The sequence below is a fragment of the Zingiber officinale genome, chromosome 4A (genome assembly GCF_018446385.1).
Source record: "Zingiber officinale cultivar Zhangliang chromosome 4A, Zo_v1.1, whole genome shotgun sequence".
Classification (NCBI taxonomy): domain Eukaryota; kingdom Viridiplantae; phylum Streptophyta; class Magnoliopsida; order Zingiberales; family Zingiberaceae; genus Zingiber; species Zingiber officinale.
Genome location: NC_055992.1, coordinates 144,470,090 through 144,482,378, shown reverse-complemented (window position 1 = coordinate 144,482,378; position 12,289 = coordinate 144,470,090). Strand labels below are relative to the sequence as shown.

Below are 12,289 nucleotides of genomic sequence, written 5' to 3'. Positions count from 1 at the left end.
TAAACTTAAAATTCTAAAAGTTTTCCTTAATCAAGTAAGCTTTAATTAAGAACTCAGTATGAATCAAATTCAAGTCAAACTTAAACCAAACTTAATCTCACAAAAAAAATCAAATCAAACTTGAATAACCATTTTAGCAACACGGTTCATTTTAGACTTGTCTTTATCAAACAAACTTAAACACTATAAAATTTGGCTCGGCTCCTTTACAACCCTAAGATTATGAAATAGAAACAGCATACCTATCAAGTAAAAGAGGCAACGACAAAAAAAGATGAATTTACATGGGAATTGATCATCTAAAAGCATATCAAGCAGAAAAACAAAGTGGGGGAAAAGAAGGATAGTAACCATGTCAATGTTTTCTGAGTTTTATTATTTTAACAAACATCTCACTCTTTGATACAAACTGGAAGTTGCATCGATCCCCTGGTTTTAAATTGTTTGCCTTGCTGAATTGCTCCCACCCATTTCTGAAATAGTTCTCTTTAAGACCGGGGCAAAACTCGATAACCCATGACCTCCCTTCTGAGTCTTTCAGTGTAATCTTTTGTTTGGCCGTGAGATCATGGTACGCGCAAAAGCCTCTTGGAACACACTGCATTGTGTTAAAGAGATCAAAATATTTCTCATTCAATCAATGTAACTTTCTAGGGAACTTACCATTTTCCTATAGTTGAGATTGTATGGCTTGATTGTCTTATGGAATTCAGATGGTTGTTTGCTCTTTTTGGATGATGGATGTTGAGAAATTTCTGATAGCATCCCTTGTTTTACTTCTTCAATAGTGTCATTCTCAGTGGCATCTTCTTTCTTGTCATGTTCTACGCATTGCAACAATAAGTTTAGTAACTATGAGATTCTTGGGACGAATTGAATTAAGAATTTACTTACTCTTTGGAACGTTGTCAGTGTTCTGGTCTGGGTATCTAATAGGGTAATAATTATACTCCTTGAGGCAACCATTCAAATCAAAGACCTTGATGGTAAAGACCATGTTGCCTTCATAGCGGAACACCAAGAACAAGCCCACTATGAAGTCGTGGGCTTGAGTGAATGCCTTCCAACCAGTTGTGAAGTATAAGTTGCTGCCATTACACTTGAGATCAACGTGCCAGAATTTGCCCATGGGGCTTAGAATTGTGGCTGTCCGACAGTGATCCAAGTTTGCAAGGTGCTTGGTGAATTCACAAGGGATTAACTGCAAGATAACAATTCATCTCATGTCAAAACATTGGTATTAACTGAAGATCTTTTTTTTTTCATCGGCTATTGATTAATTCATCTACATAATGTGATCATTATACAAAAACAAAGTGATTGACCCTAGTAATAACCAAACATAAAACATAAAAGCGTCTTCTAGAACCAAATCATCAAGCCTTGATAGACCCTTTATACAATGCAAAGCTAGAATCAAAACATAGGATCTTGTAGCACTCAATATAATCTAAAACTAAATCTAAATCTGACGGGAACGAGTTCAAATGATTACTGCCTTTGCATTGAGAAAAGGCTCATTTCTACCTCTTTGATTTAAGAAGCTTGTACGCGTATGCCATCTCATATAGGAAACAAAGATAACTACCCATGTGATTAAGAGCATGTATATGGCATTCAAACTTTGGAATCATGCTCTAAGGTTTCATGTTTTGCATTGAGAAGGATGCAAAGAGAATGTACTTGGAAGAATAAAAAAGGATCCAAATGCCCCATCATAGAGACAATTGGTTAAAATTTACAAGGTTGTAATGGAAAATTGAATTTTTAAAGTTATAGAATGTTCAGGGGGATTTGAGAGTAGATTAAGTTTTCACGGGATGGCTTAAGGAGACTTAGACATAGCTTCAGAATATGGATTTGATTAAACAGATAGCTCAAGAGGTGCCATTTAGGGGTTTTCAAAATTTAATATTTCAAAGTTAATTTTGGAAAAATCCAAGATAACTTAAAAGGATAGATAAGAATTCAACTTTAACGAGGGATATGTGCCAAGCTACTCTCAACTAGACAACTTAACGAGGGATTCAAGATAGAGCATAAGTATGGCACAATAACATAAAGAAGCTTGGCCAATATGCACCCAGTAATTAAATAATCAAAGGGGTCATGCTTGCAAAGATATTTGGCCAGAGGACTCATAGGGGTTTGAGGTACATGCTTTGTTTAGAATGTAAAAGTTCCAAATAGAATTTAGGGCTTCAGCCTCAGCTGAATAACTTAAAAGGGGATTCATACAAAGTTTAGTTATGATCAAGAAACTTAGGCTGAGTTTAAAAAGTTTTTTGCAAAGTACTTTTGAGGGAGAAAAACTTTGGGAGTTATATAAGATGTTTGATAAAACAAATTTTCTGATGATCTGACAGGGGCGGGAGAGTGCATTCCAAACATGCTAACATATAAGAATATCTTTAACAAATAATGACACTGTAAAAATTATATGATATACAGAAAATAATAGATTTTACCAGCAAATTAATATGTTTAATAAATCAAAGTAACCATTAAAATAGTAACAAAAACTAATCACTAAGATGTCTATATTTTCAGAGAGTAAAACATATAAGATATTGCATCATAGTGCATATTAATGAAATAAAAATTGTTATATACTTAAATATATATATATATATATATACACACACACATCGTGTAAATATATAGTTAATTTTAATTTAATTAAATGTATATTATTATAAGAATTTATAATATTATCATTATTTTGCTTGAAGAAAAAAGCTTTCTCACTTCCACCAAGATCACGAAATTACTTCCAAAGCAATTTTGAGATATACTTACTGAAGTACTTTCAAAATGTCCTTCTCAATTGGGAAAGTAGTACCACGTCCAACTTTAAAGGGAGTTCACAACTAGTTTCTCCAAAGATCTTCTTTTGAAAAGTATTTATGCCAAGAGTTAACAGGATCATATAGTTACCTGGAAGGGTCTAAAGGTTCCAAGTAGTGTTTTTGATTTGAACTAATTGAAGAGGGGGGTAAGATTGGAGAATTAGGGCAAAATTTGGACTTACAAGTCTGGAACTGAATTTTGGTGCGGAATGGTAAGCTTTATAAACTCTAGGATTTGAATCAGATTAGTTAACACACGTAAATCTAGATAGCATCTAACCTAGAGCAAATATGATCCAGACTTAGAATGAAGCAACATAAGCAAGGGACAAACAACTTTTTTTTTAAAAGAATCTTTTCTTCTTCGCAATAAAAATTGCAGACATATAGAGGAGAGTACCAATTTGTCAGAGAAGCCGGGCAAAAGAACTTTGAAGAACTGCGGCCTGGCTGCGTTCATCCTTGCCTTTCTCTCCAGAGGCAAGATTTCTCCAAAACGACGGATCCAGGAGAAGAGCAGAAACCCTCCCTTTCTTGGAGCAAGGCCGTAGGGTTCCTTCCCAATGCAAAAGAATCCAAGGAAAAAGTGATCAATACAGGAATTTGAACCGCCGGCGTGCAGCTGCTAAAGTTGTGTTAATGGAGGAAAAAAAACAAAAACTGAACGGTAAAATATCAAAATACGCCGCCCTTTTCTCCAATTACCAAAAAGTGCTCCTAATTTATTTGATTTTATTTTATTACCAAAAATATTAAAATATAATTATTTTATTTAAAATTTCAATTTAGCAATTTTCATAAAATTGGGAAAATTTTGAATTAAATATGGTGGCGACAAAGTTACTATAATCATTATATTAACACCAATAAGTAGTAATATTTTCATGATTACCCTTAAGGCATTTTTCATATTAATTAATTATGGTGTATTAATGTTTGCAGGTTTTTTGTAATGGTTGATATTGGTGTTCGAACATATTATAAATGAATAATGCTTTGTTAATTTTTTGCAAAAGTATATATATATATTTTAAATATAATAGACAAATAGAAATATAATTAGATCTATAAAGTACATTTTTGTGGTTTAAGAAACCCTTTTTATAAATATATTGATGTAAATTTAATATTATTAATATTTTTTTAATCTAGATATCCCGTGATGTAAATTTAATATTTTAATTATTTATTGGCTAATATTAATGCTCTATTAATTAATTAATTAGTTAATTGATTACTAAAAATGGTATTCTTCTTCAGTGTAATGTAATAAAAAATATAGCAGGAGAAAGAGTTGCCAGTCGATGCCACGATGATGCTCGCCTTCAGTTCTTCCTTCGCCGCCCGTGACCTATCCTCCTTTTCCCCTTCCCATCAGCTCATCTTCGTTTCCTCACCGATCCAGAGCCTTCTCTCCACCCGTCCTCTCCTTCGGCTCTGTCCCGAGGCGAAGAGGAGAATCCCGTCGATCGCCGCCTACTGTGCTCCGATCCGGGGACCGGAACCATCGAAGGGGATGGCGGTGGTGGAAGAGGTGGACCGGTTTGTGGAGGTGGCCAACAAGGTCGCCGATTCTGCCGGTGAGGTGCTCCGAAAGTACTTCCGCCAGAGCTTCGTGATCATCGACAAGGATGATCTCAGTATGCATCCCTCGCCCCTAAGATCATCATCTTTTTTTTTTTTTTTTTATATAAATTTTATTTATTTTGTACCGCCTTCTGTATTCGTAGGCCCAGTGACGATTGCGGATAGGGAGGCTGAGGATTCCATGGTTTCGATCATATTGGAGACCTTTCCTCGGCATGCTATGTAAGGAAGTCACCTTTTTTAGCTTTGTTTTTCATTCTGTTCTGCTAGCTAGTAACAAAAGAGGGATATTGATCTGGGAGACGATTGGTGCAGTTTCGGGGAGGAGAATGGTTGGAGATGCAAGGAGGAGTCTGCTGACTATGTCTGGGTTCTGGACCCAATTGATGGCACTAAGAGCTTCATTACGGGTGAACTGCTTAATCAGTTTGCTGGTTAATTATTTCTTCAAAGGTGTATCAGAACTTGGGAGTGCCTCTGCTGATCGCTTTGTCTTTACTATGGTTTGCAGGGAAGCCTTTGTTTGGAACTCTCATTGCCCTTCTGCACAAAGGGAAACCTGTATGATTCATACTACATTAGGAGCTATTTATTTTCTTTTACCTAGTATGTTTCCCTTTACAATGTATCAATGAATATGTTCTGTTATAATGAGTTTACATGTTTCTATGTTTTCAGTATGGTTAGCAAGATTAACAATTATTAATCCCCAATCTTTTGCCACTTTTGATCCTCGCTCACAATTGTACAATCTTCATTCCAACACAGTACTAGGATTGAAGATAAATGGCAAGAGTTAAAATTCCTTTTAATAGGATAAACAAGTAATGTGGATACTCTGAATTCAACCGAGTTTGTCTGGCTCAATAGACAGTACACTTATGTTACAGTTTTGTATCCATCATACTAATTTATTTTCTGATGAACTACACTAAATATAATTAGATGTGCCTAGGGTTTTTATGCTGTCTTAAACTTATATTTTATGTATTCTTTTGAGTTTTCACTAGGTTAATGAATGTTAAGCTTGTATGTGGTGTATATAAAAAAAATTCATTGCAAGTTTTGAACAATTAGATTACATGGCTGATTTTAAGTTAGGTTGCATCACTTGGATTTGTGTTTATAGGAAAAAAGGCAATGATCTCCTTGGATTACACTTTTTTCTCAGACGAAGTGACATTGACGTTACTATGTATCATCCTTAATAAGACTAGAAGCAGCGCATAATATAACTTTATTGACTCTTTAGGAGCATTACTCAATTTTGTCATTAAATGTTTGAGCTAGATGAGCTCATATAGATATTGGTCATGGTCAACTTTTGCAGTCAATCCAGCCACATTGGTTTTACTTTTTGCTCTTCCAAAATATTAATATCATGTGAATCTCCCATATGTGGGAGTGCTTGCCTGATCTGTGTCCGAATATCCCGAATTTAGTTGATGATCATGATTATGGTATAAGAGGCCTATTCATGGGTGTTCCTAAGATATTTAAGATTTCTTAGAGTTGCTTCCCAATGATCACGTACTTTTGGCATCAAGGAATTTATTGTTTGAGATGCCAAATCTAGTAAAGTAAGATAGTTCGGCTTTCCAACTAAATTCTTGTGTTTAACCAACTATATTTGACTTTTAGAATTATTATATGTATTACCTTATGGATATGAAGCATTCTGATTTATCATGGTGTTTAAAATGTTCATACCAATAAGTTAATACATATGAGTAAGCCAAAATATCAGAATGCATTAGGAGACGTTTTCTATATGTTTTCCTAATTGGCAACATCCAAATTTTAGACTTTGAAAATTAGACAAATTGGAAGCATTTTCTTATAGGCTAGGACGGCCCAGGTGAATATGGATTTGGAGTTGAGAAGATTCAACTATTAGATAATGCAAACTGATATAATCCTCAATATTCACGTCTTCTATCAATTACTTTCCCTGTGCTTAAATCCTGAATGGGCAGTAAAGTTTTTGAACAATTTAGTATTTAATGAATTTGCTATAAAGAATAAATTGAAAGGAAATTTTGGCATATAGAAGAATACATGAGAAAGGGGTAAAGATGAAGTAGGAGTGACTATGCCAACATCCTTAACCGATGAGCGCAGCCAATCTGCCAGAATAGCATGGATAGGATGGCATGGTGGTGTACGACCAGACAAAAGAGAGATGTTGTCAGACGTGCCCAGAGACCCCCTGAATCTATAATCTAAGTTGTTTGATCCAGTAGTCTATGTTATGAAAGAAGTAGAATCATTAAACAATGATGACACAAACTGAAGTAATGTACTTTGGTAGGTATGCCACTTAAGAAATTTTTAGTACTTCTCAACTGATATACCAATGATATAAGGTCTACTCCCAAGAAAACCATATGGTTGATGAGTTGAGTGATCTCTTTGGTGATCCCTTGAACACTTGGCGAAGATAGTGTATATGGAGTCTTCTGGTTGATGGAAGAAGATTTTGCAAACACAGATTTAGAATCTGCATAAACTTCTCAATAATAGAAGATTTGCTTGGTGGAATCTGCTATTTGCTGAAAGAAACAGGAACACGTTTGGAAAACACAGGAGAATAGAAGAGCAATTCTGATATGCTTATCTACTGCAGATCTTTTATCACCTTGCAAGAAACAAACTCATATATAATGTTGTATCTCAATGTTCTTTTACAAAATAATCCACAATCTTTCTTTTATTATTGTTTAATGTTTCACTAATGAACCTATCAAAACTAGTTTCATTAATAAATATATCAAGAATTGTATATTCTGATATATTGCATTTATGATTGTGTAACCAAAGTTTTTCTTCCACATAAGTTTTCTCTCTACTGTTCTAGATTGTTGGCATTATCGATCAACCAATTTTAAGAGAAAGATGGGTTGGAGTTGCTGGGAGAAGAACAACAATGAATGGAGAGGCAGCTTCAACACGTGCATGCAGCAAACTATCCCAAGCTTACTTGTATAAGTCTCTTTGCATAATGATATTTGAGAAATAACAATTTTACATTCAACTAAGATGTAGAACTGCTTGTAAAGCTTTGGTATTAGAAGGGATAATACTGTGTCACTATATTGTTTCTTCTTACAGGTACACAACAAGTCCTCATCTCTTTAGTGGGGATGCAGAAAAAGCATTTTGGCGTGTAAGAGATAAGGTCAGATAGTCGTTCTCTAGTACACTCGATGAGATAGAATACATGTGACAGACACTTTTATGTATCTCATGCCAGGTAAAAGTTCCACTATATGGATGTGATTGTTATGCTTATGCTCTACTGGCTTCTGGATTTGTCGATCTTGTTATAGAGTCCGGGCTTAAGGTGAGACTTCTGTTCTCAACAATTCTCTTTGGTATTCAATCGTGTAGGGTAGCCACTTCATTTGAAAATTTTCATTCACAACCCTGTACTTCCAAGCCTGACATTTTATTCTTTCAAGAGTCTAATTGTCATATACAATTTCAATCAATTAAACAAGTTATTTTATGGTTGGGGTTAATGGAATTTACCTTTACAAGTTTGTGCAGACACATGAGTGCAACACACCATCCACTGTCAATGTGTGAATAAGTCACTGTGGTATCTCGGGCCATTTTTTTTTACTTGTATTCTTGCGGGTTTGATCAAAGTGGATTGCTAGTCCGCAAACCATAAGTTTTGCCTTTCCCTTTCTTTCGAACACTGAAAATTTTCCATGTAAATTGATAAAATTGAAGGTTTCTGAACTAGCAAAGAATCAAGTGCTTTTGTTAAGCATACTTCAAGTGATATGAATGTCACGCATACTCCAATATTTCTCTTGTAAAAGAATGTTGAAAAATATTGTAATACAAACTATTATTATGAACAATACATCTCCAGTGTTTTCTGCTCATTTATTTTCTCAATGCTCAGCCCTATGACGTCCTCTCATTGGTACCTGTAATAGAAGGCGCTGGAGGATCAATAACTGATTGGAAAGGGCTTGACGTTCAATGGGATGCCACTCTCAATTCACATCCAGCAAGTATGACTTATTTATTTTCCGCAGTTTAATTTAATCTCATGGCATAAAGTGCATATTTTGTTCTCTGTGGAAGTTAACTCCTTTGATTTGATGCAATTGTTGTTACCATTCCATCGATACTCTGTCCATGCAATTTGAAGTGCTTTACTGTATCCCACTGCCAATCTTTTGGAAACTCAATTATCCACTCGTCAGACTGAAGTTCTCATAGTCTAATGGCTTACTAACATTAACCTTGGTATGGAGCAGGATAGTGGCCTTAGTTGCAAATTTTACAGCTTTATGATTTTTGTACCTTGTAAGCTAAGCCCTAAGCAGCATGGTGGTGCATACCTTATTTCAGGTTTTAATGTCATCGCGGCAGGGGACTCCAATATCCACAAGCAAGCTTTGGATGAACTACAGTGGAAGTAAACTCGACAGGTAGATGCTGTTACTTTAAAATGGTTGATTAGCATCTGAAAGAGTGAAGGATGACATGATTTAGCCAATGTTTGGTCACAGTTCCTAGTTCCTTGCAGATGATAGTCTGTTGGGAATCATTCCCCAATTGTTAAGGTGAACAATGGTAGTAAATAACTTAAATGTTAGTGATGGTTGCGTAGTCTGGAAAATCTGTTCAGTTCAATTTATGCTTTTCTTCAGCCATTAGTTCCTAGGGTGTATTTATTTTTTTAAAACATGTAAACTCACACAGCAGCCACTGGTGCCAAATCTAATTTTACTTTCAAGTTTTTGTCTCACAACAATGAGCTGTAATCAAATGGTCTTTTTAAGTGGGAGAGATTTTATTTTCCAGGGAATTGTTCTTCTGGAGATTCTATCTCTATTTTTCTACGGCAATCTATCGCTCCTGATTCTATCTCTATTTTTCTAAGATAATCTATCGCTCAAGGACCAACTTATCAGGGTTATAAGATTTATGATTCTTGTCTGTTGAGTATCTGACCATGACTATTTTATTCTAGACAACTAAGATACCCAATATCCTTTATATTTCATTATTTTTTATGAATTAAATCTCCCTAGTCGATTCGGAAAAAAACATTGGTGAATACCCAATTGACTTATTTAGTCAATTGATTGTAGAAAGATCAGTGAATTAAACTTAATAAAATCTTTGATAAGATTAAAATCTATTCAATAATACAAATCAAGTTGAGAACAAAATTAATAGGATTAAGAATAAATAATTAATTAATGATACAGTTTTTTAATTAATTATTTCATCAATTAATTTATTTACTATTTAATATTATAATTATTTATTTTACTTTATCTGATTAGTTAATAGTATAAAATTCAATATAGTTTAATTATTTGTAATAATTAAATTATATATACAATACTTGCATAGTTTGCATTTAAATAAATGATAATTAATCGAAAGACATTTAAAATATTGGAATTTTCAAAATGCCCACCTAACTTTTAGATTTTCTAAAGGGTGTATTTGTTTCCTATTTTATTGCTTTTACCAATTATATTTAAATTGTAACAAAAATTGATTATGTTTATTTAATCGCCTCTCATATTTTAAATTATATGAAATGAGGTAAATTATGAGGGTGAACTTATAACCAAGTGGTTAGAGGATGGGAGAATTTTTTTTTTTTGAGGATATGTGTTTGTCGGAAATTGATCCCTGCCTTATTGTATGTAGTATTGTATTTTAAAAATAATAATAATCCCAGTTAGTTTCATTGATTATCTTTAGGGGTGATCGGCCTGGTCCCACGAAAGTTTTTCATCGGTCACCAGGATAAATCAGGAAGCGCACGCGATGACCGGCCAGCCCAGAAATTCAACATTCTTTGGTTACGTCCCTCATTTAGAGAAAAAGTTCCTACAAATACACCGTAGTTGGAGTTCGAACTGTGAGTACTTAGGTGACAATCTAGATATCCTACTGCGACGTCATGGTATTATATTTAAAGAACAATACCATTATGTTGTTTGATTTCAAATAATAGTATCATTATGCTATTGAATTTTAAAAATAAACATCATTTTGGTATTACATAAACTTTAAAATCAACAATATAGTGGTATTGTATTTTGACAACCAACACTATAGCGGTGTTGATTTTTAAAATACAATACCATAATGATGTTGGCATTTGAAATACAATATTATAGAGGTGTTGTTCTTAAATACTACTCCACGGTGATTGATGGGAGCAAATGAAAAAGAAATGCACTATTTAGAAAAATCTAAAAACATAAGTGTAGAGCTATAAATGAATTGAATATTCATACATAAATTTGATGTTAAGCTTGGTAAAAATTTATTTACATTCATTCAATATACACAAGATCAATTAAATGAATAAATTTGAATAACTTGTTTAACTGAATGAATAAACTTGAATATATATGTATTCAACTCGTTAATATAAATAATGTTCATGAACAATATTTGTGAACAATGTTCTTGAATAATATTCGTGAATACATTTATGAACTATGTTTGTCAACTATATTCATCAATAAAACTCTTATCAACTTCCTAAATAAATAAAAAACTTTCAAAATGAACGAATAAATTTTTATTATCAAACTCAATAATTAGTTAAACAAGTTTAAAATGTAAAAATTTTAAATAATTAAATAAGTTTGAATTGAGAGCTCAATAATATTTAAACGAACTAAGCTCAAATTAAATTTATAAAAAAAAAATCAAACCAAGCTTAAATAATTATTTTAATGACATAATTCATTTTACACTTGGTTTAATTTGGATCGATTATCTTATGAAATAAGTTTGAACCTAATAAACCTGGACTCGGCTTAATTTATTTATAACCCTACTTAAGTGTACCAATTTTGCAACTTTATCAATTGTTGTTAAATAGAAGTATAATAATATAAATTATTTAATTGATAATTAATTAAATTTAAGAAATTTTAATTTACAAAACTAATTATTTGTCTTAAATTGCAACATTTTTTTTTTGTTTTTGAAAAGACAGGGTTACGTATTTATATCTTACACATTCGGCTGTATAAAAATTGTTAGCCGAGTAAATTTAGGAAGCGTGTCCCGGGGATACCATACCATCAGTGATTCGAGCACCGTAGTCACCAAATCCTTATTAAAAAAATTTATCCATCGGTTTGCCATTGCACCTAGCTCGGGAGCTCACTGTGCAACACATTTCTAAAGGTAAGATATTGACCCCGAATGTCTTACCCGATCGGTCCACAAATATTTATAGTGAGATGAATTAATAAATCGAACATGCCGCCATGAAAGTTCAGCGTACAACACGTGAATCTATACACAGTGAGGATACACCCGCATGTAATGTCGATTGCTCCATGTCATGAAACAATTAACTAGAATACGAACATGATTGTTTTTGCGCAAATTATCAAATCACGTGTTTCGAAATATTCAAATCAGAAGTTTTACCATTAGGTATTCCTTACCTATTTTACCTATTTTAGGTTAGGTAGTTAGAGGGGAGGAGGTGATTAATTCTAATTACCGTGGAAAATACTTGAAACAATATTAATATTCAGATTTACTTATTATATATCTCAACGAGATGATTAATTTAAGGATTCAAATAAAGTATATTTTCCACTATGAAAATACTCTTTCTTGGAAATACTCCGGAGATGAAAAAACCTCATACAAATTCACATATAATAAATATAATATACAAACAAGAAGAAAATATACAATACAAATGAAAACCTTGTAGCTTGTAAATGCTTCTTGATCGGATGAAAAGTGCATCAACACTTATCTTCTAAAGATTAGTGGTGAAAAGTGGAGAAGAAGAGTTGCGTTTGTGTCATGCCCCGAGGGTAAGGTTG

General features: G+C 33.3%; 2 protein-coding genes across 2 annotated transcripts; one reads left to right on the top strand and one right to left on the bottom strand.

Moving 5' to 3' along the window:
- Positions 1-228: 228 nt before the first annotated feature.
- On the bottom strand, positions 229-3,480 carry LOC121971559 (putative B3 domain-containing protein Os04g0347400). The gene is made up of 4 exons (XM_042522881.1): positions 3,250-3,480; positions 895-1,201; positions 664-824; positions 229-598 (listed from the first exon to the last, which is right to left on the bottom strand). Exons 1-4 carry the CDS (start codon positions 3,307-3,309, stop codon positions 356-358), a joined length of 771 nt encoding a protein of 256 aa, XP_042378815.1. The 5' UTR covers positions 3,310-3,480; the 3' UTR covers positions 229-355.
- Positions 3,481-4,114: 634 nt separating this feature from the next.
- Positions 4,115-9,195, top strand: LOC121971558 (bifunctional phosphatase IMPL2, chloroplastic-like). Its single transcript, XM_042522880.1, has 9 exons — positions 4,115-4,489; positions 4,580-4,658; positions 4,752-4,846; positions 4,948-4,997; positions 7,294-7,418; positions 7,548-7,614; positions 7,690-7,779; positions 8,353-8,464; positions 8,808-9,195. The coding sequence occupies exons 1-9, from the start codon at positions 4,162-4,164 to the stop codon at positions 8,876-8,878; spliced, it is 1,017 nt and encodes a 338-aa protein (XP_042378814.1). The 5' UTR covers positions 4,115-4,161; the 3' UTR covers positions 8,879-9,195.
- Positions 9,196-12,289: the final 3,094 nt, after the last annotated feature.